Here is a 25,460-nt window from a genome sequence, read left to right on the forward strand (position 1 = left end):
GAATCTCCCAACACTGGCCTCACTGCAGCTTACCTGGACATGGCCAGGGCAGGGCAGTGTTGAGGTCAGGGCTGCATGGACACACCAATGGGAACACACAGATCTGCACAGCTCTGACCTTGCCACTGCACTGCCCCTGGACCATTCAGGTAAGCTGCAACAAATGTAAAGTTGAGAGGCGTTTTCTGCTGCCTGCTGCCAGTAGGAGAACTGCTTGGGTGGAGCTGGGACTTGCATGACAAGACAGCCCCCCCCCCAACCTGTGGTGCTCCTTTCTGCTAATGGAGGTTGGTGGAGAGGAGATTGCACACCATCTAAGCCCCACTCTCAGCTATCCTCATAGTGGGGTTGGGATTTCAATGTAAGAATAATTTCTCATGTCATTCTGACTCTTGGCTAATCCACCATTTTAAGACTTGCCTCTTCAAAAACAAACAAACCACTATGGCAGGCATAGACAAACTCAGCCCTCCAGATGTTTGAGACTACAATTCCCATCATCCCTGACCACAGGTCCTGTTAGCTAGGGATGATGGGAGTTGTAGTCTCAAAGCATCTGGAGGGCCGAGTTTGCCTATGCCTGCACTATGGGTTCTAGTAACAAACGAGTTCTCTTCCAGAATTCACTGCTAGAATCTGAGCATTTCCAGAATATGGAGGCAACTGTTCATTAATGCATGCCACTTTAAATACAGCTGAATATATGCAGCTATCTATTACTTATATTTATTCGAATAATATTCTTGTCTAATTTCTTGGACAAGAGCTTTGATAAGTGAATTGCATTTCAAGCATCTTGAGCCAGCACAGATGGTTTCTATGACTGCTTTAAGGTGGCATCAGAAGACAAATCTCAACTCAATTCATGTTTTATACCAGTGTAGTACATCTCAGCAATTATCAAAAGAAATCAGCATAAGCAAAGCTTTCCTGTTTATAAATTTTAATTTTTATCCTATAATTTCGCAAGTTTCGTGTTCATGCATCCAAGAAAGCCAGGTTTCATTGGCAGTTGGGAAACAAGGCACTGTTCTCTATGATTAGCATTCATTAGCCTGAAAATAAAGTAAAGCACATTTTTGAGAGCTCAGGTTCCTAGCCTGAAAGCACATATAAGATGAACTCATTATCAGCCAGGCGTATTTCCCCTAGCATACACTACATTATACTTTAGCCTTTAGCTTCAGGGCAGCCTGATCCTGTACTGCCAGCAATGGCTTTCTCCGCCTCTGTACATTAACTCCAACATCACATTGTTGGTTAGAGAGGGAAAGCTGCGGGGGGGGGGGGGGCAAACACTCCTGCAAAACCCATACTTTCATTCTGACCCCAGATTGAGGGTAGCTAGAATGGGGCAACCTGTCTCTGATGCCTCCACTTAATTCCAAAACCACGAGGAAGAAAAATGCTAATGCCCACTTGGTATGATGAAGGTTGCTGGAGGGATTCCTTACCTCCCCATCTGAGGCTGGAGAACATATTTAGTAGGGGTGAATTTGGAGAAAAACCAAGCAGTAGGGCTATGGAGTTGGGGAAATAAATACAATTCCCCATTGGCATGCCTTGCAGCCTATAAAGCACAACTGGTCTTGGGCTAGCTGTGTAATAAAAACTGTGGTGTATAAAAAATATTCTTACAAGATCCCTCTAGTCCAGCAAGTGTTAGAATTTGAACAGAGCTTCTAATTTTTGGAGTAGTCTCCTGGTGATTCAGGGGGATTAAGGGGCTTAGTGCAATCTGGTAAAAGTGTGGGGCCTCTTCTCTCAATAGGCAAACCCAGAGTTTGGAGTAGAGTTTATTTGCTGTGATGTGATCTAGAAGTAAAGCCAGCAAGCTGGAGGGAGAGTCAGAGCGGTGTTTGAGAGCAACGTTTGATTTCTATTTGAGTCCAAGGCTGTGGCAATGGGAGAAACAAAACCCTTTGGGGGCACTGATGCTGTGAACCCCTCCATCACAGGCTCAGGTTGTATATATGTGCAAATATACAATATATATCACATATATCCTAAAGACACCACAGTCTCTGCTGTGCCGCATTTCCAAAAGTAAACACAAACGCTGGGGAAGTGCCTGGAATCTCGCACCGATTGGAGGGGCGTGCAACAGTGTTTTGGGACTACAACTCCCATCATCCCTAGCTAACAGGACCCAGGACCCAGGGATGATGGGACTTGTAGTCCCAAAACAGCTGGAGGGCCAAGTTTGGCCATTCCTGATTTAGGTGCTTTTTTTGCAGTCCTCAAATGGGTTAGCTGCAGGGCTTTTTTTTCCAGAGGTAACTTACAAGAACTCAATTCTGGCACCTCTCAAGTGGGCACCATTGTCATTCTAAGAGAATGAGGGAGGTGCTCATGGTGAGTTCCAACACTTCTTTTCCTAGAAAAATAGCATTAGCTTAGCTGTAACACATAGTTGTTGCAGAATGAAAGGATGGGGTGGCTGTTATGATGATGATGGTGGTGGTGGTGGTGTATATATAGCACTTCATCAAAAGATCTCAGGGTGGTCCCCATACATGTTATTTTATGAGTTTTTATTTATTACTGATACAGCTATTGCTACACCTTATACATTACAATCAATCAGCTGTTCCGTACTGTTGAAATAAATTGGGATTGTGTTTAGTATACAAAAACTGTGTTTCGTAAGCAAGCGGCAGCGGGGGGAGGGGATTAGGATCTTAAAGTAGAGCTTCAATAAATCTTGTATGAACTGTCAGAGTTAAAAATGCATTTCACGTAAGACACTTCCAAAAGTCAAAGAGCAACCGTTCTTCAAGAAAGATTGGATTTATGATTAGCAAAAATGGTTGGCTTAGGAACTCTGATGTGCATTTTTACAGTGATTAGAATGCGGCTTCTAAGATGAAACTTGGGATTCTATCTTATGCTAGTTTTAAAGAATGAATTAATAAATAATAATAATTCAGGAATATTCCGTTCCTGCTGCAGGAGAGATATAAGGCTGAGCATCTCCCCTACTGCCATTATTTACTGGCTCATAATCTGAGACCTTCTTTGGAAGCAATAATTATTTGCCCTTATTATTTTGGTTGCATTCACTGCTTCACCTTTAGTAAGGGAATCTTAGAACAGGATACTCATAATATGTTGGAATCAATATTAATTATGAAAACGAAAGCTCTCTTAGCTACTAATAGGCCTGCCTTATCTCAGCAAAACATGAGCTTCCACTTTTTAGAAAGTCTTACATACCTACAGTATTATGGGGGATTTGTATGTAAATGTGAATAGGCTACAATGCCCTCAGGTAATCCTCTAGTGAGCACTCTTTAATTAACTTTCCATGGAAATGTTGCCTCAAGGGATTCAAATGCTTGGAGACACAAATCTCACCCAATTGAGATAAATGTATTTGGCTAACCTTCAAATTTTCAAATGGTATATCAATTATAATGATAGCTGTTTGCCCAGTTAAATATTCTTATTGAAAAATGTTCAAATCTCGGCTAAAAAATGGAATCTCTGAGCTAGAGTTTATACCCCGCAATCTTCTAGAATGGTGTAATTTACCACAACCTAGCTAAGCTGATTTGATAAATGTAAACGTTTTGTCGTTGTAGGGCTCCTTACAAGTACGTCCTCCTACCTCTACCTTGCAATCAGAGAAGTTGGCTCAATTCCTGTTGCCTGAACAAACTGGCTTGCTTCCAGAATGAGCTACATGGAGACCTATTTGTGCACAAAGCCATGTTTGTCGCTCCTGCAAGATTTGGTTTCAACCAAGAAAGTGCAATATCCATGTGCAAAGTGGCTTTACATCACCAATGAACAACCACAGCCAAACACACCTGGGATTAGAAAGGGGGGGGGGGTTCCAGTTCACTGTGTGTGAGAGGCTGTCTAGACCAGCAAAACTACTATTGGGCTATATATTTCAGACTGGTGCTCATTATTCGCACCACTACTCTTTTGGTCCTCCCCAATTTCACCATTCTTGAATTTTGGGTGCAGATGTGGGTCCAGTTTTAATGTTGTTTTGTGCTATTTTAAAATAATTGGCAGAAGCAATGGCTTTGGCTGTACTTCGTCCAGCCTTTAAACCCGCTGATTCCTTCATGCACCAATATGAAAGGGAGATCCTCCCCTCAATCATATTTGGTAAAATAGTCTCCCCCCACCCATCCCTAAATAGCGTGGATAATTGGGAAGCATTCCCCATCAGCCATAAAAAGCATCTATGAGGAGAGAGAACTGGGAGAAAAACGGAAAGCACATTGTCACTTCAGTTCTCCTCCCATGAGCACCACATCTGCTTTAAAATTCAGGTTCTACCACCTCATACTTCATATGAATTAGCTGCAGACCTAGGTTTAAAGCAGGGGTTGTTTCAGGATTCTAGGTGGGTGGTAGGGGGTTCTACGGCACAAGCTGAATCCACCTTCCATCGAACACTGGTGGGCAGTAAGGAAATTCTACCATCAAGAAAGATGGTCAGAAAGGTTGACTACCCCTGGTCTTCCACCATCACGTCATTTGAGGCATAACGTCATGGAGCAAGGCTCTAGCATAGCCTTCTTCAAGGCATGCTACTTTAGATGTGCAGGATTTCCCTACCCTTTGGGAGAGCATTCAAACATGTGCTAATTCACCTGCAGTGGAGATGTTACGTTCCAGGATCACGATTTCCTGCAAATCATATGGAATCGGCTTTGAGTTCCATGATGGAAGAAATGCAGGATGTAAAATATATATAAATAAATCCCTGCCACTGGATTATTGCTTGACAAGAGAGTCTCTGAACTCCTGCTCAAACCCGAGTCTCAGCATTTCTCATTTTAAAGTAATAATAAAGTACTGTTTGTATCTTCTACCTTGTCCGATGGGCATTTTCTTCCTCCCTGTGCCTGCATCATCAGGGTAACATTATCTAGAGAAATGGGGCCTTGTTTTTGCTTTTAATTATTCTTCAGCAGAATCCTATGCCTCTTTGCTAGGAAGCAAGGGCCATTGAGCTCCATGGGACTTACTCCAGGTACATGTGCACAGGATTGCAGTCTTAATATAGCAAGATACAGAGAGGCCTGTGTGCTTGCTAAATCACAAATGGACATATACATACTTCAAAGCCACATGAAATGGGTAGGTGTAATAAGCCATCTGCTCAGACAAGGCCAAAAGCCACAGAGAGAGGAGGAAGATGATGGAATGCAATGGAACGGAATTACAGAACAGGAGAAAATACTTAAGATCTTCTCTTTTTGAGGCTATCAGATATAACACTGGAGATCCATAGTGGAAATAAGTATTTCAAGAACCTTAGAGGGCATAAGTGATTTATAGGAGAGAAAAAACTTTCTTATCTACTTCAGGGGTAGTGTATTTGATACACACTTGTGCTCATTGAATCAAATAAATGAGAGGTGGCATTTCAAAACAGTTTAGGATGATGAATGCTGTAAGTGGATTGCTGTGAAGACCCATAAAATGTCATCTTTTAGGCCTGCTAACTTGATTCATTCAATAGTCTCAAAATAAAATATGAGGGAATCTTTATTTATGAACACTGAGATATGAGCACAAAACCCAAAATGAAATACAACTGTGTGCAAATACTGTGCATACAGCTCAAAACTGGGGAAGTATACAATAGAGAAAAATAACAGGAAGGATGGTGTGTTACCAGACTATATAGTGATTGTTCCATCTATTGCCTATGCAAAGGTTTTGAAATCTTAAAATATTAAGCTTAAAACTGTCACCTCTCTGTTGCCTTTGAAACCCAGCCCAGTCTTTGGCTGAGCAGCTATAACATCACCCTGCAATCGAGTCAGGATATTGTGATGGCAGCTAGGTTTGCCATCCTGTGCACATTTATCAGAAAGCAAGTCCCTTTACCTGGGCCCACAATGTCTTATTGCTGTGGAATGAGAATGGGTTAAGAATGAGAGATGCTTTTGCAGAATCCAGAGCTGAGATGCTGAAGGAAGAAGGGACAGAGAAAGCAAGAAGCTGAGAAGTGGAGAGATGAAGAGACGATGGGGTAGCAAAGATATTTCCCCTGAGCAAAGGCAGTGAGGCTGGTTTGGTCACACCGGGGGCAGAGCGCTGCAGCAGGTGCCACAACTACAGCATCCAAAAGGAAAGCGAGAGGCAGGGGGCGGGACTTTGACATCACGTGTGGCGCCACTGAATTGTGAGACGCCACTGCCATGAGGGAAAAAGCACGGGGATGAGGAAAGGAGAAGTCCAAGTGGAAACTTCACATAATACCTAAGGAAGGAAGGAAGGAAGTGGTGCCTGGGGAACATGAAGCCAAAGCAGCAGGGAGAGGTTATCGAGACGGTAAGCGCCAGAATGGATTTTAAATACTGATTTGATTTCAGCATCCTGAAACCAATTTTTAAAATACATTTATTGGACTAATGGTAGAATTAGGTACTGTAATACTACACTTTTGCTAGAATAGCTCATTTTGCCTCCGTTTATTTAAATGTATTCAAGGAATTGTATATCTTAAGGTTACCAGATATTTTTCAATGAATCCGGGAACATTTCAACTTCAAAAGGGGAAATATATTGTGTGCTTGTTACAGATAATATACAACTTGATGTTAAGGAAGTTCACTTGCAAATGTTGCTGTGAAAGTGTAAATGACAACGTGCTTCTTTTTGATTGCTCAGGAGATGTCATACTAACAAATTAAATCTCTCTTAGTCTTCTGTGCCATTTGCCTAATAAGCTTGGCTTCCAGTTTAAGAATTGGTATAACAATAAGGACTGCAACATCTCCAGAAAGAAAATTATATGAAAATTAAAGCTGACATTTTAAAATGTTATAAAGTCTTGAGTAATGTTTAGCTGATTTATGAAGTCAGTTCAGCCATTACTACTAATAGTCATAGCATATTCTTATGGTAGGCTTTTTACGTGTGAAAATTCCAGCCATTCCAAATGCTCCAAATAATGCAAATGAATCTGATATTCACTGCTGCTGAACGGGATTCCCCAGGACCCTCTGAGAGGAGTAAAACACAGCTATGTTGTCTGCTTAAAGAACAAAGGTGTTTAGGAACAACACTTTCATTAACCAGATTCTAAGGGTTGCATTCAATGTAGAGGGAAGCTGATTGTTCCATCACACAAAGGATTTCTCTTTGCAGAACAGAACAATTTCCTTTCCTCCTCCCCCTAAATATGTTTTGAGGGTTCAACAAACCTCCTAAAGCAGATTGAGGGATGGTACGTGGTGTTCATGGGGGAGATCCCCTTTACTAGCGCTAATCTTTGCGTTAGCAGGAAAAAATTGTTGAATACCACCCAGGATCCTGATCACAAAGGGGCTTACACTAAACTGGAAGCTGAGCTTATTGGACCAAGAGGGATTTAACTTATTAGCATGACTTCTCTAGAGCGATCTAAAAGACAAAGGCTGCATTCAGACAGCACTTCACTCCATTTTCCATACATTTCCTTAACCTGATAATTTCCCATGTTTTACGTAATCTTTCATATGATGTAAAAGTCACTTCTGGAAATGTAGCAGACTCTAGTGGAAGTTTAGTGCTCATTTCCATGTTAATTGCTTCCATTTGCAACCCAGTTAACCTGGAAAACTGCAGGAGTTTTGCACTGTAATTTCCCTGAAGGTTTCATGCCGTTGCTGCTCACTTGATGAAATTTGGGGCGGTCTCCTGGCATTTTGGGGGGGTGCATATCACAGGGGGAACAGAAGCACATATGTGGATAGAGAGTGGTGGTGTTGGCATGTCCAGTGACACCCACTGGGGTGAATAAAAGTTAGCGTGACATGGTGGGGTAGCAATTAAAAAAACCACACAGTGTCACAATACAACAGGAACTGCAGTGTAAAAGGGATGTCAGAAACCAGGAACGTAAGTGCTAGCATTAAAAGCAGAATTAATGTCATAATCCCAACATCTGAATGAACCCAAAGATGCATGTTGCCATTAATGCTGTCACAGAAGCAAGATGACATTGCCACGAATACTTTCACAGGAGCAGGAACTTTCTCAGTACCAAGTTGTAGATTATCTGTAACTATACACAATACAATCTGATCCCTTCCCTGGCACAAAACTCTGTAGATATAAGATGCCCTGCATATGTCTGAATAAAGAGGCAAAGTCAAACATTCTTGCTAAAGAATGTACCATCTCATTCTACAATTAGTCTACTTTTTTTTAAACACATACGCTTTATTTTTTTTTTTAAGGAGCACAAAAATCACATTTACAAATAGAAGAAATAATGTAGCAAGGTTAATATACAAATAACTTATTCATTTACCCAGGTATTTTGGGTTATGTCCAATGAAATTGTACTATTCACATTGGGATTTCTGCTTGCACAATAGAACTCCCCTCTCCTCTCTTCTTCCACATACGTGTTGCAGGGTGTTGGGGGAAACCCAGAACAGATTTGGTGGGAGGGTTGGGGAACGAAGGAGAGGGAGTGGAATTTCCGTTGTACAAGAAGAAGAGCTTGCATGAACGGAACACTCTTGTTGAATACAACTCTGTACCTTGGGGTTTTTTTAATCTATTGCTGTGATAATGATTGTTTTAATTGCTCTGTATTTTGCTTGGTTTATATTTTAATTGTACTTTTGTAAGCCACCCTGGAATCTTGTTCTTATGAGGGGTGTTTAATGACAAACAAACAAATCCTGCCATGCTGTTATCATATCAGAAAAAATTGCACCTGCCAAAATTCTCCTTTCTGCACAACTCTAAAAGCCCATGTTTCATTCTAAATCTGGAAATCCTAGTTAATTCTAGAAGCAATTTTGTTGTGGATTGAAATGAAAGTTACTTTGGACTTCAGATGAACAAAGCAGTGCGTGAAAGATTCCTGTTGTCTCAGTAAAGGCTTTAAACCTCTTAAGAAATGAAGACATGCAGCATAACAATCTAGTAGATGGCAGGGAAATAATAACAGGATAGAAGTAGAATAACTAGGGAGAAAATCCCTTCAACTCAATAACTGATTGTAAATTCAATCTCAATGGATGGCTGCTGTCTTGAGTCTTCCAATAAAACTGAATTATTAAATCAACATGATTCAGTTTTGCTGAGAATATTACTGCAAGCATTATACAGCAAGCTATTACATAGTTTTTAATATGTGATTTTGAGAACTACTGGAGAGAGAGCATTCCATATGAGCAGGAACCTGAGGCTAGAAGTTAATGGAATAAACAGGTAGCAATATGCCATTGATATTGGGGGACCAGCCACACAATCATTCAAGGGAATGATTGTGCAGACAGCTTGCCAGGCTTGAAATCCCTATTCCTATTTCAACATACAATCTTGGGTTCCTTTGTTTCTTCCAGCGCAATCAGTATGTTGTGAACCGCCCTGTGATCTTCAGATAAAGGGTGTTGTTGTTGTTGTTATTATTATTATTATTATTATTATTACTTGGCTTTGGCCTTCCTTCCTTCAGCTCCTCACCCCCTTCTCTTTTATTGTGTCATAAAATCAGTAGCAGTTTTTTTTAAGGCGTTTTATGCTCTGATGAGTAGGCAGTCACTGTGACAAAATATGCTGAACAGCTGATGTCAGGATTCAGTTCCTGCAGCTGCTTCTGCAATTATCTCTTCAGCCACCCTAGCATCTGATCTGAGCTAGGTTTCAGAGCATTTGGTGGGAGTTGCAGTTGTGGGCTAGACCCCAAAGCTTCTCTGCTTTAAGACATTTTGGGACACAGTGTGTGGAGCAGCATTTACCATGTTTTGGGACTGCTGACTCCTCTAGGCAGCTATGCCTCGCCGCCTCACCTCGGTTTGCCTTGTAAGCAAGCTATGTCCTGGATTCTTTGTTATTTCTTAACTTTGCAGTTGATTCTCAGCTAGCTTTAGGGCAGAGTTTTCCAAAACCAACATGATGACTCAAAACACATGGAGGGCTAACTTTTTAGATCTTACACAACAGAGATGGTTTCACAGTTCAAAGAGAAAAAGAGGCATAGCTGACAAAATGACCTGTGACCCTATTATTCTTGTGCACACTTTACATCTTCTGCCTTTATTTCCATAAAAGAGGGGAATGCAATACACAAAAGCAATTATTCAACCCATCCTTTTCAGGAGCCTAGAAAGCCTTTGGCTTTTGGATTCATCCTTGAGTGGTGACCTCACAGGTTCAGCCTCTCTACCTCCTTCAACTCTGACTTGACTCATCAACTCATGACTTTTGCTTGCCTTGCTTTGTTCCAGACCCAGAGTCCTGGTTCAGAGTTTTTATTCCATGTGCCACCTTGAGCCTTTGTCTTTGAACTGATTCTCATTGTATTATTGATCCTGATCTTATTTGTGATCTTTGAGTGTTTTCCTGTACTAGAAATTGAGCCCTGGGCATGATGCTGTGTATCTGCCATGGTTTAGGTCCAAAGTTTGGAACACATATTGATTAGGCACAGTATCTATGTACTTCATGTTAAATCATTATTGCTCTTAGTTTTTCCTTGAGGCTAGACTGGTGCCATCCAGTCTAGAGAAGAAATATTAGATGGGATGGGATTGTGAGTCGGGGGCACAGGGAAGGAGAGGAACACTTGGGAAAGAGAACTTCCCTCCACTTTCATTTTGGGGAGGATTCTGCTGTTCAATCTCCACCTTCATTACACTACTCACTGGGTAACAGTCTATACCTGGTAAATTTAACATTCCTTGAGGATCTTTTATGGTGTTTTTAGACACCATACATTGAGATGTGGTTTTAGCAGTAGCTCCTGGCAGAGTTAGGGATTAGAACAGATATTAAAGGAAATCTATAAGTAGCTTATCTATAAATTAGTTTGTTGGTGCTTACCTCTGTGTTTGTGTGGTATAGCTATTATCATAGGCCTCATAAACTGGTTCGTCGTATTCACCCCCATATCCATCATCATATCCCTATAATAAAACACAAATTTGTAATTTAGAAGGTCAGTAAGTTATAAATAGTATTAGCCTGAAACAGAATTTTTAGAATATTATATACCTAACAGGCAGCACATTACACACACACACACACACACACACACACACTTGCAAGAAACATGAAAGAGTGTGTGTGGTATATATGCATGAATATATATATATATATGAATGAATAATTTCAGCCCTGTTTTTATTTATCACCATAATGAAGTTTGTACTGTAAGAAAAAGGTGCTAATGAAACTCATTGTTTTCTCTGGAATTCAATATATAAATGCTTTTCTAAATATCTGCTAGTGAATAATAGCCACAGAAATGAACAAATGATTGCAAGACTATATTGATCTCCTTACCCCATTAAGAAGGTCATTATGGAGCATAAAACATACCATTCAGTTCTTTTTCAGAAAATGTGGTTTAACTTTAAGGAGAAAGCCACAGATAATAATTATAAATAACCGTTGTAATGAATGCCTTTTAACTTCCTTGAGCATTCATTCATTCATTTATTCATCCATCCATCCCTGCTTCGATCTCCTCTGCCACAGCAACTAGCAGTGTGCATGGAAACACAGTGAAGGCATGATAAAATGACCCTTTCAAAGCAGCTATTCACCAGCCAGGTGAGATCAGATAAAGGAGCTGCTTTAGCAGCAAATTACTGAACACGATTTGTACTTTCAGGGTTCAGCTCTGCCTAGACCTAGGGTTTCCCTCGAAAAGGAGTAGGGGGAGCAGGACCCTCCAGCAGATCTCTGCACAGGAGCAGCTGGTGGGGAGAAGTGGTAGCATGCACCTGGCCTCCCAGCAGCAGCAGCAGCAGCAGCAGCAGCATTGCTACCACTTACCAGAAGGGAGAGGCAATGGGGAGGTTGGTGCTGTGTGGCTACGTCAGCAGGAGCAAGTGGGTTGGCTCCACCAGTACACCTACACAGCACTGGCCTGCCTGCCATCTCACCCCTCTCAGTAAGAGGTAGCAGCAACATGGCTGGGAGATGAGCTGTGAGCTGCTGCCCCTCTCCACTGGGCATTCCTGGCTCCAGCCATCCTCATCCCGGAACTGGCAGCTTCTATCCGAGTTGCTTGTCTCTTGAGCTTCCTGTCACCAGGGTCACAACAGCAGAGGGCATGGCAAGACGGATGGGAGTTTCAAGGTTGCAAGCAAAGTGCTCAGCTAGCTGCATGTGCGGCTGCCCAGGAGGGGAGAAAAGCCTGAATTAACAGCCTGGCTGATAGCCCAGAATAGGTGAACCTTCAGCTCCTACATAAGCTCTCAGTCTGAGCTGCTTCAACAACTTCCTTAGAGTTCCAAGTTTCACACTCCAGTGCAAAAATGGGGAAAATACCTAGATTTCAATGAAATGAGCACCAAATTTCAGAAGAGAATTCTGGTTAAGGGGTGTGTGTGGATTTGGATTGGTTCCAGAATTATCCCAGAAAAATATATATTAAAAAATAATAAAAATGTCCTGAGCTAGTCTGAGGGGTTTGCCTTGAGCCATTTGGGATTGTTCACATGTGGAAATGAGACTTGGAGAAAAAAACACAGAAGAGATACTTCGTGAACCACCCATTAGATAGAATGCAATTAAACACACAGAGACTTTAATTTTTAACCACTGACTTTTTGAGTACTATTGTACAAGGATGAAATGTGCGGCATTTGAGAATACAAGATCATTTAGTGATATTTTTCAGAAAGCACTGGAAGAGAAGCACATTAAAAAGGTCAGGAAAATTAAACACATTTCAAACAGCTCTGGAATGGTAAAATAACTTCCTATTAACTTTCTTAATGCAAGTGTCTACTTCTGCAAGATGCTATGCTTTCATATGAGCATCATAGATGAGGTGCAGAAACAAGTTCAATGTGGGAAAGCACTGAGAGTTCATGACAAAAAAAGTTTCTTGAAATTAAAGCCTGTATATTATTACTATATTACTACTACTAACTTTGCACTTCTATGCTAACAGATGCCAGCATTGCAGAATATAGCAACTGGCAAATGGGCATCACACAAAAGTGGGTTTCTTCCCCAGATTCTGCATTCCACTCGACTTGCCTTCCTATTTTAACATTAAGAAATTCTAAAGCAAATTTCAGAATTTAGATATATTGCATATTTTTTGACCCTGAAAGCACTTCTTGAGAAACTGGTTTCACTCCAAAAAATGAAACCTCATTGCAGATTGATTCTGCATTACTCCATAGTGTGTCAGTTTGAAAACAGATTAAAGCAGATGTTGTCGGCAGTGGTACACCAAGATTGCAAGCACAATTTCCTCCTTCATTCACCTGGGGAAGGAGGAGGAGGCAAGGGCAGCCTAACCACGGGGTGTGTGTGTGTGTGTGTGTGTGTGTGTTTCAAATGTGTATCAAGTCACCACACACACCCGTGTGAATATCAGGATCTAGATTTAATCTAAATTGAAAGCAGCATGTTGAGGATGAGCATATATGATTCCAGATTGAGAGGGCAGGGGGGAAAGTGCTATGAACAGGTTAGTATGCAGCCAAGATTTTGCACAATGTCTGATCAATACATGCCACTGCTCATACATATCAATAATATGAATTGGGAGGAAAAAGAAAGATGTGAACAAATGGAAAGAACTAAAACCTACAGCAAACTGTGTGTGCACAGCCAGTAGAACAAAATGCAGAAGTTAAAAACAGAATGGCAAACTATTAGTCCACAGTGTTACTCTGTGATTGAGAGCAAGTCATTCAGAAGCCCCAAATCCAAGGAGAAATCAAATGGGGACGGGGGGACGGGGATCACCTTTTCTAAAAGCAGCTACATAATGCATAATTTTGTGGTTTGGCTTATGCTGGGATGGCAAGAAAAACAACGTAACCTTCACACCATCCTAAAGAATATATACTCTTGCACAAAACCACTTTCATTTGAGTGTCCACTGTAATGGACTTGCATGAAGCTTTATTCATGTGATGTACAAAGGCTATAGATACATGTAGCTGTAGCTGTATCAGTAGATGGGGTTTGGACATCTATAGCATCAGGGCCATGAGACTTAAACCTCCCACATTCCATTTTCATTTATGTTTCAGTCTTTCTAAACTGTACCATCTCAATATGCTATTTTCCAAACTTTAATGTTTGCAATAAATATGCCTTGATTTCCACTCAAGCCCCATGTAAATGAAAGGTGATTGCATATGAACAGTGTTTATTATGCTTGAGACTTTTTAAAAGTGTGTTTTCTTAACTAATGAGAGTCTACAGATTTCAAAGTGAAGCTCCGCTGCTGCCATGCATCATTTATGTGATTCCCCCCAACCCATTTTTAACTGACTAATAATCTCTCTGGCTAAACCTGTAGCTTTGAATGCTGGCAGAACTTGTCCCATTTATTCAGTGATGGTATTATTTTCCTTTGGGAATTGTGCATGAACTCTAGTGACTATGCAGAGTAAATCAAGAATACTTACTCGCTTCAGGCCAACCTGAACTCTGCAAGTTACTATCAATAAATTGTGGAGCAAGTAATAAGAAATAAAGATTATGAACCTGTAAGGTTGATATTTTAACACTTCCTCACTTACACAGGCAACTAAAAATTAGAGGCTGTGGCTAGAAGCTGCTGTGCAGTCAGAATCAAGCCAGAATCCCATATCTTTTACCTCCTCAACTCAAAATAATCTGTCTGTCTTACTGCATTTGTAATACTGACCAGTACAGATGCAACACTGCCTCTCCTTTTCAGTTTAAGAGCTGACATTGGCTGTATAAACACCAGGGTCCCCCCCCCCAGCCAGAATTCATCAGAAGTCGGTTCCAGCACCTCTCAGATGGGCACCATTGCCATTATAAGAGAACAAGGGAGGCGTTCACACTGAGTTCTGGCACCTCATTTTCTATAAAAATAGCACCGCACTATAACTTTCCTCAAAGGATTCTGAGAACTGTAGTTTACAGTGTTACAATTCCCAGCAACCCTTAAGTACAGTGGCCAGAATTCTTTGAGGAGGGGAATGTGATTCATATATGCTTTAAATTACTGGTTATCAAGCAGAGTGCCATGGCACCCTGGGGTGCTTTGAATGATGGTCAGGGGTGCCACGGGCAACATTGGCCTCTGTCCCTCCCTACCTCAACTGAAGCCCTCTTGTGTCTCTGCCTCCCAAAGGCTTGCACAGCTGTTTATTGCAGCAGCCCTGGCTATAAGCTCCACAGACGAATGGTGCCTCAGTTTTACAGCACCTCTCTTTGTGCAGGGGGAGGAGATCAGAGACCTGGGGCAGTGGCTGCCCAGAGGACTCTCAAGGAGAGGGGAGAGGAGAGGAAGCTGAGGGAACACTTCACAAGGGACGGTGTTCGAAAAAGGGTGAGAGGTTGCCAGCTCTGCAGGCGGCGGGGGGGGGGGCGCATAACTGGGCTCCTGAGCCCTACGGGGTGCCGCAGAAAGCATGTAGTTGGTCAAGGGAGCCTTGGACTCAAAAAGCTTGAAAACCTCTGCTTGAAAGGAATAGCATGCACACCACTGCACTTGCGAACCCACAGCCCTGTGATTAAGAGTCTCATGCTCTACCTACTGAGCTGTTCTGTTTGCCGATGCTACTGTGTTGCTATTGTCTGTGGTGCAACAACAGACAAGAAACCCCACAACATATTTGGCATGAAAAGTTATGGGATTCCAGCCGGAAGTTAGAGGATATGCACTAATTGGAAAGGAAGCAATGTGCGACTGTCCCAAAACTTTTGCTGATGCAAATAGTATTGAAAGTAGGATTGCATACGGCTTCTCCAACAGCATCATGAGGGCAAATAATCATGAATAAGCAATAAAGAGGACTCCTGCAGGGAACACTACAATGTCCCCACCCCATCTTCCATGCGATGCCAATGAACCAGTAGCCACAAGGAGGTTGCTTGACATCGCTTTCAATAGAGGCTGCTGCACACAGTAGAGTGTTTATGGCAAAACAGCAGCTCACCACAAAACCTGTCAACTCGAACTGCAGTTAATTTGTCAATGTAACATGTTCTGTGATTGCTCCAGCACAGTAAGGGCCAATTCCAAAGTAACACAGATTTATATTTTGAAAGCTATTACATGAGAAACTACCCACGGAGCTGTACAGGAGCGTAATTCCTCTGAATGGAATCATTAGCAGAAGCTTTGATTTCTGTCTGTTGTTGCAGAAAAGTTGAATGAATAACAATTTCCCATGTAATCGCTTAGAAATCAGATCACTGGTTTTGTTGAATTGGAATATAATTGCTGAGTAACAAATGTGACTTTCTATATGCAAAAATAATAGTAAAATATTATTTTTTTAAAAAAATCAAATCCCTTAATGCAAAGGTGGTTAACCTGTGGTGTTACAGCTGTTGATGGACAGCAATTCTCTGCTGCAGCCTGTGTAGCCAGTGGTTAAGGATGATGGGGGCTATAGTCCAACAACATCTGGAGGGCCATATAGGTTAGCCATCCCTGCCCTAATGCAAAACTTAGCTTTCCCCCAATAATTTCCTATTTAGTATTTTATTGTTCTTTGATGAATACCATCTCTTCTTGGTTTTATTACTCTAGTTTTGTGTTTTTTTAAGCTATTCTCCATTCTATCACACAGCTTTAGATCTTTAGCATCTCTCCAATATAATTCTCCATGAGGAATTCAGTTTGCTTTTTGGTGCAACGTCTTTGTACGTATGGAATGCTCCTTTTACTCATTGGTGTGTCACCAACTCTGCTGTGTATATAAGAGGGTTCCTACTTCTCAGGCATCTTTGTATACCAGGTGTAGCCAATATGGTGACCTCCAGATGGTGCAGGACTACAACTCCCACCATTCTTGACCACTGGCCATGCTGGCTGGGGCTGACATGCCATTGACGGGTTGGGCACAGATGAATGGTGGGAGGAACCAACTCTACCACCAAGAGAAGAAGGCTCAGAGCCTGGGGCACGTTGGTGGGACAATGATGTGTAGTCAGAGGGAGAAGACTGGGAGGAGGTAATCACACGCTGAAGAGGCAACAGGGCTAAGTGAGTTGGGAGAACTGGTGGCAGAGAGAAGACCAGCAGCAGAAGCAGAACTGAAGCAGGTGAATGGGCGGAGGAAGACCAAGAGGCAGAGATGAGTCAGGCTGGTGAAGAGTCACAGGTGTCTCCCCCTCGTGCTGTTACAAGCTTCCTCTCAACCTTCTTTCACAGAACAAGATGAGAGCTGAAATGGGCAAAACAGTGGAAGGCTGCACACAGGCGCAGTCTTCAACTGCCTGGAAAAAGCCCTGGAGAAGAAGGGACTTGGATGGTTGTGGGGAGACAGGAACGTTCAACTGATTCATGGGTTAAGACCTACTGGGGATGAGCTGCTGTGTTCATTAGGCATGGCACTCAGCCAAATCTGTGAAGCTCCTGTTTTTGCTAATAAAGAGTTAACTTCAACTTTGAACGGTGAGATTTACTGCCCGCTCGCTCTTTGACATGACGTGAGTTGTGGTCTAGCAACAACTGGAGGGCACCATGTTGGCTATCCCTGTTTTACACGATGTGTCCAACTCAGCCAAAGCTAAGCACATTTTGGGAGGGCTGCACTGAATATTCAGTAAATGTTATATTTGCTTTGAAATTAGCTTATTCAGTGCATCTGAAGTAATTACTGAAAAAATATCTCAGTGAACATTTCCATTCTTCTAGTGTTGTCTGGCAGGTTTTTGTTCTATCCGGCTACTGTTGTTTCACAGATCTTGTTCTCAGAAGATCTGCTGCTGCTTGCTTATCACACCTTTCTCCTTGTTTGCATAGGCATTCATGACATCATTATGTCAGCCACAACAGTGTGACATCAAAATCACATGGTACTACTGTAACCAATCCATTCAATAAGAACAAATGAAGCTAAGAAGTGGATCATGTTTAATACAAGTGTAGAACATTTCTTTAAAAACTGCAGGTGCTATTCATGAAAATGGATCCAAAACAAGGATACAAGTAATTCTGGCTAAGCCCTAAGTCAAGCAAGTTAAGCATGTGCTTAACACTCTTCCCTTAACTCACTGGAACATAAAAAAAGGGTTTGATTGCATTATGTTAAATATTTTCCCAGTATTTACCCAGCTGCTTATCAGGATCCTCAGACATTGTACATTTAAGAATGCAGACCTGTTGTGCATTTAATCACTTAAAAAGTAATTCCCGTTTTTGACAGATGATCCCCAACCTCCCAGTCTTGTGAACCATATTATTCAGCCTTACTGGCATTATCTTAGCTCTCTTCTTATATGGGATTTCATTCTGAGATAGTGTCATTCCATCTCTAATATTTCTAAGCCTTTTAGCAACCTTTTCCACGTATATCCTGCAAGTGCCCTTTTATAGAGTGGCTGCCCTTTTAAAAGTCAGATATTCCTTCTTTTCCTGTCCTATTCTGCTACTAAGATTTAAAATTCCAGCTCCTTTATGATCAGTATTTCTTAGCATCTCAGCACTTTTCCTTGAAGTTAATTTCACTAAAATTAAGGATTGCCTCTCCTTTTATGGATCCCAGAATTAAATGTCCCAGAAAGCCATCATGATATCTAGACATTTCTTCTCTGTTCCATAATCTGTTATGTACTTCACAAAACCATTGTAAGACAAATGCAAGCCACCCACTATTACTTTGTGTATTTGCCATCAGACAGACATTGGTCAGGCAGCTCGCAATATATCTTTCACCTTACTCATAAAGATCTTAATAAAGCTGTGTTCGATCAAACATATTTGTGACAATAATAGGATAGTTCTGGACTGTGCTGTGAATTTTATAAACTATATCTGCTACATATTTACATGTGATGTCAACATGGCAATGAAAGTTGCACAAGTATACCAAACCTCTTATATCTATGTGTCTAGGATTTCTTGTAAATGGGAACTTATTGGATCTGACCCACCAGCCAAAACAGGTTCCTCATGCCTGGCCTACAAGGAGAGGAAAATGTCCCCAGCAGGTCCTACGTACATGGAGGCTGAAGCCAGATTTCTCAGCTACAGGCAACAGACCTTGGAAACCTTTGAGTCTTCAGGGAGTGCCCCTGAGATAATTTGTGAGTTAGGATGATAGCAACTGGGTAATGGAATTGGTTAAACAAGCACTGATGACTACAACATAGTTTGCTACTCAATGTGCAAAGTATTTATTTTATACTGAAAACAAGTTTTCAGTAAATATGTTTAGTTCAACGTTAAAATAAATATCCTGGTCTGACTTCTCTCATACCTATACAGTAGTACCTCGGGTTACATACGCTTCAGGTTACAGACTCTGCTAACCCAGAAATAGTACCTTGGGTTAAGAACTTTGCTTCAGGATGAGAACAGAAATCGTGCTCCGGCGGCGCGGCAGCAGCAGGAGGCCCCATTAGCTAAAGTGGTGCTTCAGGTTAAGAACAGTTTCAGGTTAAGAACAGACCTCCGTAACGAATTAAGTACTTAACCGGAGGTACCACTGTAGTCTAACTCAGCTATTGTGTGTTCTAAGAGGAATAAGAAACACTACCAGAAAGGGTTGGTGGCAGTGGAAGATACAGAAGAAGGGTAGACAATGTGGTACACTCTGGATAGACAGGTATAATGGGAAGGGACTTCCGGGTTAGCGCGATCGGTTAATGGCGGATTCCCTCCGAGCTCCGGAGGGAATCGGCTCTGCTGAAGACGGGTCTTACCGCGCCGGCGACGCGGGGACCCTTAGAAACCGCAGGCGCGGAAGCCTGCGGACTTGGTGACTCGGCGGGCACCTTAAGCGCCCTCCCCGACCCACGAAGAGCCTTTTTAAAGGCTACGGAGAGGGTACGGAGAGCGGCGTGGTGCTGTGAGTAGACCGCTACTTCAGTGGAGCGAAGCCGCGAGCCATGGCCGGAGAGCGCTGACTTTTTCCCCAAAATTTGGACTGGAAAACAAACAACCTGTGAGTAGAATGGAATTTGGACTTTAAAATTTTTACCTTTGAATTCGGCACGACCGGGGGATGTGCTAAAGGGAAGTCCGCACCCCCACCCTACCTACAAACGATCTAAAGCAAGGATTGGAGAACTAAGGTGGAGAGATTACTGTCTTTTTGGTGCTAGATAAAAGATATTTCCATGAATTTGACAGAAGATGTCTTTGTGCTGGAGAGAAAGGGAGGAATTTTGGAAGTTTTTGTGTAACCCCTCCCCCCGAAGCGTCCTGTGTGTGTGCCGGAGGAAAAAGAATAAGGAGTTTGACAGCTGTCAAAGGAGCTGTCAAACGGGCGGTTAAAGTCAAGAACTTTGCTATTTAATAACTCTCTGAACTAAAGGTGTTACATTTGAATTGAGGTGGTTGGAAACAAAGTAGTAATAAACAACAAAGTAACGGATTGTTGGAAAAGGACTATTAAGCAATTGGAATCCCCCTAGGGGGAACTAGAGACATTACAATGGCTGCAGAGGGAAAATTACTGGCAGAGATAGAAAAAATGTTTTTTCTCGTGGGAATCTTGCAAGAGCAGAGTACGGCTATGAACAAAGAACTTATGACCTTGAATTCTAAAACAAACAACTCTGCTGAATGCATAAAGGATTCGACTGATAAAAAATCTGCAGCTAAACCAGAAGAGACATCTTTGGAATTGGCGGAGAGGAAAGAAGGAGTGGAGAAAGTACAGGTGGAAAATACCAACCAGAAGCCTATATTGTCAGAAAATAAAGAAGATCTTTGGATTACAAATCTGCGAAAGATGAGAAAGATGAGGAAGGAAGTCCCCGGAGTACTTGGAATACTGGAATTTAAAAGAATAAAGAAACATGATCGGGACTTCCTCTTTGAGTATGGGAGAGCAGCTGACCTTTTGCAGCAATTGCTTTTAAACATTTTGGATGGAAGAAAATTTGATGTGACTGTGACAGAACTCCTTCGAGACCTGAGGACCAACAAAAAGGATTACCAACAAAATCGGCAGAGAGAGACTGACAGAGAATTGAAGGCCTCGGATGTGAGGAATCCGGGCTAGGAACTGTTTTTGTGGACATTTGCTTGGGAAGGGATGGAAACCGGGATAGGGAGGGAGGGGAGAATAGAATTTCAAAATTTTATGATTTTTGTATTTGGCCATTGTGACCTATAATTAATATAATAAAGGGAGAAATTCGTGGAAGGGAAGTTAGGTCGACCTTAGAAAAAGGATTTAATGTTTATAAGAGAATTGGATAAATTAAATGTGGACAAGTAAAAAGAGCTAAGTTTTAAAAATAATAATGATATGTTTAAGATTATAGATAAGAACTTGCTGAACTAATTATCGGAATTGGGATGTATGAAGAGGGGGTGGGGGGAAGTCAGGGAAAGAGGGTAAAGAAAGTAAGGGTATGAAATTGTATATGTGTTGTCTTTGTCTTTTTGTGTGTGTGTGTCTTTATAAAATGTAAAAACCCAATAAAAATTTTATATATATATATATATATATATATATATATATATATATATAATGGGAAGTGTAGTACAACATCTGGATGGCACCATGCTGGCTATTCTGGAAAAAGAGCCTGGGAGACCAGGGTTCAAATTCCCACTCAGTCATGAAGCTCATTGGGTGTCATCAGGTCAGTGTCACCATCTTTCAGTCTGACCTACTTCACATGGTTTCTGTGAGAATAAAATAAAGGATCTTTCAAACCATGCACACTACTTTATAGGGGAAAAATTGGGGATATAATTGCAGTGAATGCAATACATAAATAAAAAAGGTAATTTTGGTATGGTGCAATCTCCCACAAATAGGTAGTTGCGGGAATGATCCTACATGTAAGGGTAGTGGAAAGAAAGCAAATCTTCCCTATTTGTTGGATAAATCAATAAGATGAATAGATCTTTGATAGTCAGTGTCAGGAAGGTAGGGTTTTTCACAGGAGGTGGAATGATCTTTCACATTTGGTAGCAACTGGTGAGAGTTAAAGACCTAAGAGTCACAAAGTGAAGGCAGAACAATAGGACTGGAAAAGGGAATCTACCACCTCAGCATAACAACCAAATGCACAAATAATGTCAAATAAATGAACATATAACAACACTTGATCCTTAAAATATGATGCCAGAGTGGTGGGATGTTATGAAGGTTCAAAACTTGCACATTTACAGGTGAGGTTAGGCGCATAGAGTAATAAAATCATTCACAGGATAAAAGAATAAATGTAAGGTAAAAAGGTAAAGGTAAAGGACCCCTGGAGGGTTAGGTCCAGTCAAAGGAGGCTATGGGGTGCGGCACTCATCTCGCTTTTCAGGCCGAGGGAGCCAGCATCTGTCCACAGACAGCTTTCTGGGTCATGGGGCCAGCATGACTCAATTGCTACTGGTGCACAGAGGACCATGACAAGTACCAAAGCACATGGAAACACCATTTACCTTCCTGCCACAGGGTACCTATTTATCTACTTGAACTGGTGTGCTTTTGAACTGTTAGGTTGGCAGAAGCAGGGACAGAGCAATGGGACTCACCCCATCACACAGATTTGAACTGCTGACCTTTTGATCAGCAAGCCCAAGAGGCTGAGTGGTTTAGACCACAGCACCACTCGCATCCCTGAATAAATGTATCACCACTGGTGCTACCAGTGGGATAAAATAATAGCTTCATCATGGCCAACCTTCCTGTAAGGGGCTTAGGATAGCACATATGCTTCTTCTCCACTTCCTACTTTATCTTCACAACAACCCTTTGGAGTAGCTGAGGCTAAGGAAGGGTCTGGCCCACGGTCACCCAGTAAGCTACATAAAGGTAAAGGGACCCCTGACCATTAGGTCCAGTCATGACCGACTCTGGGGTTTCAGTGCTCATCTTGCTTTATTGGCTGAGGGAGCTGGCGTACAGCTTCCAGGTCATGTGGCCAGCATGACTAAGCCGCTTCTGGCGAACCAGAGCAGCGCATGGAAATGCCGCTTACCTTCCCGCCGGAGTGGTACCTATTTATCTACTTGCACTTTGACGTGCTTTCGAACTGCTAGGTTGGCAGGAGCAGGGACCGAGCAACGAGAGCTCACCCCTTTGTGGGGATTCGAACCACCGACCTTCTGATCGCCAAGTCCTAGGCTCTGTGGTTTAACCCACAGTGCCACCCACGTCCCTAGTAAGCTACATAACTGGGTGCAAAAGCAGAGAGCTAACAAGGCCGACCACATTCTTTGCAGTCCAATTAAATGCACTTTAAAAATGTCTACTGTCCTATCTGTACTTCGGAAGAAAAAGGAATATGCACAACATATATATTGGAACAGACATAGACATGTGATAATTAGAAAAGATATTTTGGGTGTGATAGATTGTTCTATATTAAGCTATGGCCAAGCATTAGGCCTAGTACAGAACTTTTGTCTTGGCTTTAAAAGATATGCATGAGTAATGAGTCTAGAGACAAAGATTTTTCATTCTTTTACAGGAGCTATTGCCAAAAGGTCATGTATAATTAAAAGTTACACATGGAGGGGGTGGGAAAGACTTGTGGCTGGGACTGAAATGGAGTGCCAATCAAACGGCTACAAAAAGGTAGCAATTTGATTAATGAAATAAAATCAATATAGGTAATGGTTATTACCTATAATTTAAGTATTTTAATTAAAGACCCATAGCAATTCAAGATAAAAATAATAATTACATCTATTCTGATGCCTCTGGAAGGCGAGATGGTTTCCTTCAGACTCTTTCCCGTTGCTATTTTTAAGCTTAGCTGCAAAATCTACATCCATTTTCGTCATTTAAAGCATTTACATCCTGCTCTTTCAACTGAAAAGGCTTGCCAATTATTTATTTCTCTTCTTCTGGGAGACTGCATCCTAGGGCATGGTTCAGCAGATGCTAACTCCCATTGCTGCTCTGTTCCACCCCCAGCCTATCAGTGTGCAACTGGGAGGGAGGGACCGAGTTTGACCATGGTGGACCAGAGCGAACACCCCTTCTTGCTGATTCTCCATTTGGAGAGATAGGGGCAGGGCCTACACATCTACAAAATCAATCAGCAACCAAACCATTTCCCTAGGTGTGCAGTTAGGGTAGTGATGGCCTAAACAGGCTGATGATTTAATCCTGCACTGACTCCTGCACTGCAGGTGGTTGGACTAGATGATCCTCAATTCTACAAGGGCTCTTTTAATGTTTTTTATACTCTCACCAGCATTTAGGCCATCAGCTGTTTCTAGCAAGCATACACAGTGCGAGGAGTGCATTGTGTATTTCTTCAACAGAATTTTAAAAGCTTTTGCCTCCACTTTGCCTGTCTCTGTTATCATGGAAACATGTGTACCTTGAAAGCAAGACAAACTGTATAGAAAAAATAATGAGTTGGTCGTCTTGTATGAAGCAGATTTCTTGCATCCTAGCGTTTATGTAGCAGAAGAGTGGATACTTCTAACGTGTTCCTATCTTGCTCTTGTGTAATTGCTGGGCTTTTATTCCTTTAAGATATCCATGCTGCATGGCTGCAGATAATTTTGAGGCTGTTGATGACAATGCTGTCTACAGCGGATAGGCACTGGAAAGGGATGTTCATCATAATTCAAATCTTTGGTGAGACATCCTTTGTAGTTCTCCTTTTCAACAGCGGTATTAAATAAATAGTGTCAAATGTGACAGTCTGAAAACCTTTTGAAAACTAACAGTATTTTCTTTCCCTTTTTTATCAAAAAAAAAAAAAAAAGAAGAAAAAAAAGAGGAAAAACAGGACTTCACAATAGGTGCTGAAGTACAACACAGCATGCAGGGCTGATTTTATTTTTATTGATGTGCTTGTGATCTCTTTCAGCATAATCACATTGGAGTGTACCCACTATGGCTTTTGCAAGAGACCTGATCTGGGCCTGGTTTTCTTTAACTGCCTATTCACCTTTAAAGGTGTGCAAGTGCATGTAGTGTGTGTGTGTGTGTGTGTGTGTGTGTGTGTGTGAGAGAGAGAGAGAGAGAGAGAGAGAGAGAGAGAAAGACAGACAGAGAGAAACAACAACCCAGAGAGATAGATATGTCAGTGCTATTGGGCACACAATCTATCCTCTCGCATCCTCAGACCATAAATGTTTAAACAATTAATATATACATGCACAGTTGACACGGAAAAGAATGGCTAAACACATAGGGAGTTACCAGGAGAGCAGAGTATTATTGCATCATGCTCACTAGCAGACCTTTATATGTGCAACAGAGAAGCATTTTGCTGCAGAGATGGTGAGCGATAACGTTTAAAGAGGGCAACACAATGAATTATTGCAGAGAACGGAAGGGCAGTGTCCTTCTTTTATATCTCTATGCCCTCTTCTTCCTCTAAGCAGTGATGTTATGCATGTTCTTGAACTCAAATAACCTGGATAGTCCTGGACAGAGGTACAGGTGTCGTGTGTGTAGACTCAGGAGACTTCATGTGTTGCTTACATGCACATCATGGTCTGCACTGAGGTTGAAAAATGAGCAAGATAGGGTTGCCCAAGAGTTTTTTATCAAAAGCATTTTAACCCCACCTTTCTTCGCATACTTAACGGTGGCTAACAGAAGACAAGAGCTAGAGGATAATGCAACACTACCTTAGGAAGAAAACAAAAT

The 25,460-nt window shown here is 41.7% G+C and overlaps 1 protein-coding gene and 1 long non-coding RNA gene across 3 annotated transcripts in view; one reads left to right on the forward strand and one right to left on the reverse strand.

Annotated features, from left to right (window-relative positions):
* Positions 1-4,832, forward strand: part of LOC309339426 — a 142,657-nt gene extending 137,825 nt beyond the window's left edge. The window contains exon 6 of the long non-coding RNA XR_014155334.1: positions 3,585-4,832. This is a non-coding gene — a long non-coding RNA (uncharacterized lncRNA). The remainder of the gene's footprint in view (positions 1-3,584) is intronic.
* KHDRBS2 (KH RNA binding domain containing, signal transduction associated 2) overlaps positions 1-25,460 on the reverse strand; it is a 354,578-nt gene that overhangs the window by 35,740 nt on the left and 293,378 nt on the right. For both annotated transcript variants that reach the window (XM_081857320.1, XM_081857321.1), the window contains exon 7: positions 10,801-10,883. In XM_081857320.1, coding sequence (XP_081713446.1) covers positions 10,801-10,883 — 83 coding nt within the window. The remainder of the gene's footprint in view (positions 1-10,800; positions 10,884-25,460) is intronic.

This window comes from Podarcis erhardii, assembly GCF_964252035.2.
Source record: "Podarcis erhardii genome assembly, chromosome: 3".
NCBI lineage: Eukaryota > Metazoa > Chordata > Lepidosauria > Squamata > Lacertidae > Podarcis > Podarcis erhardii.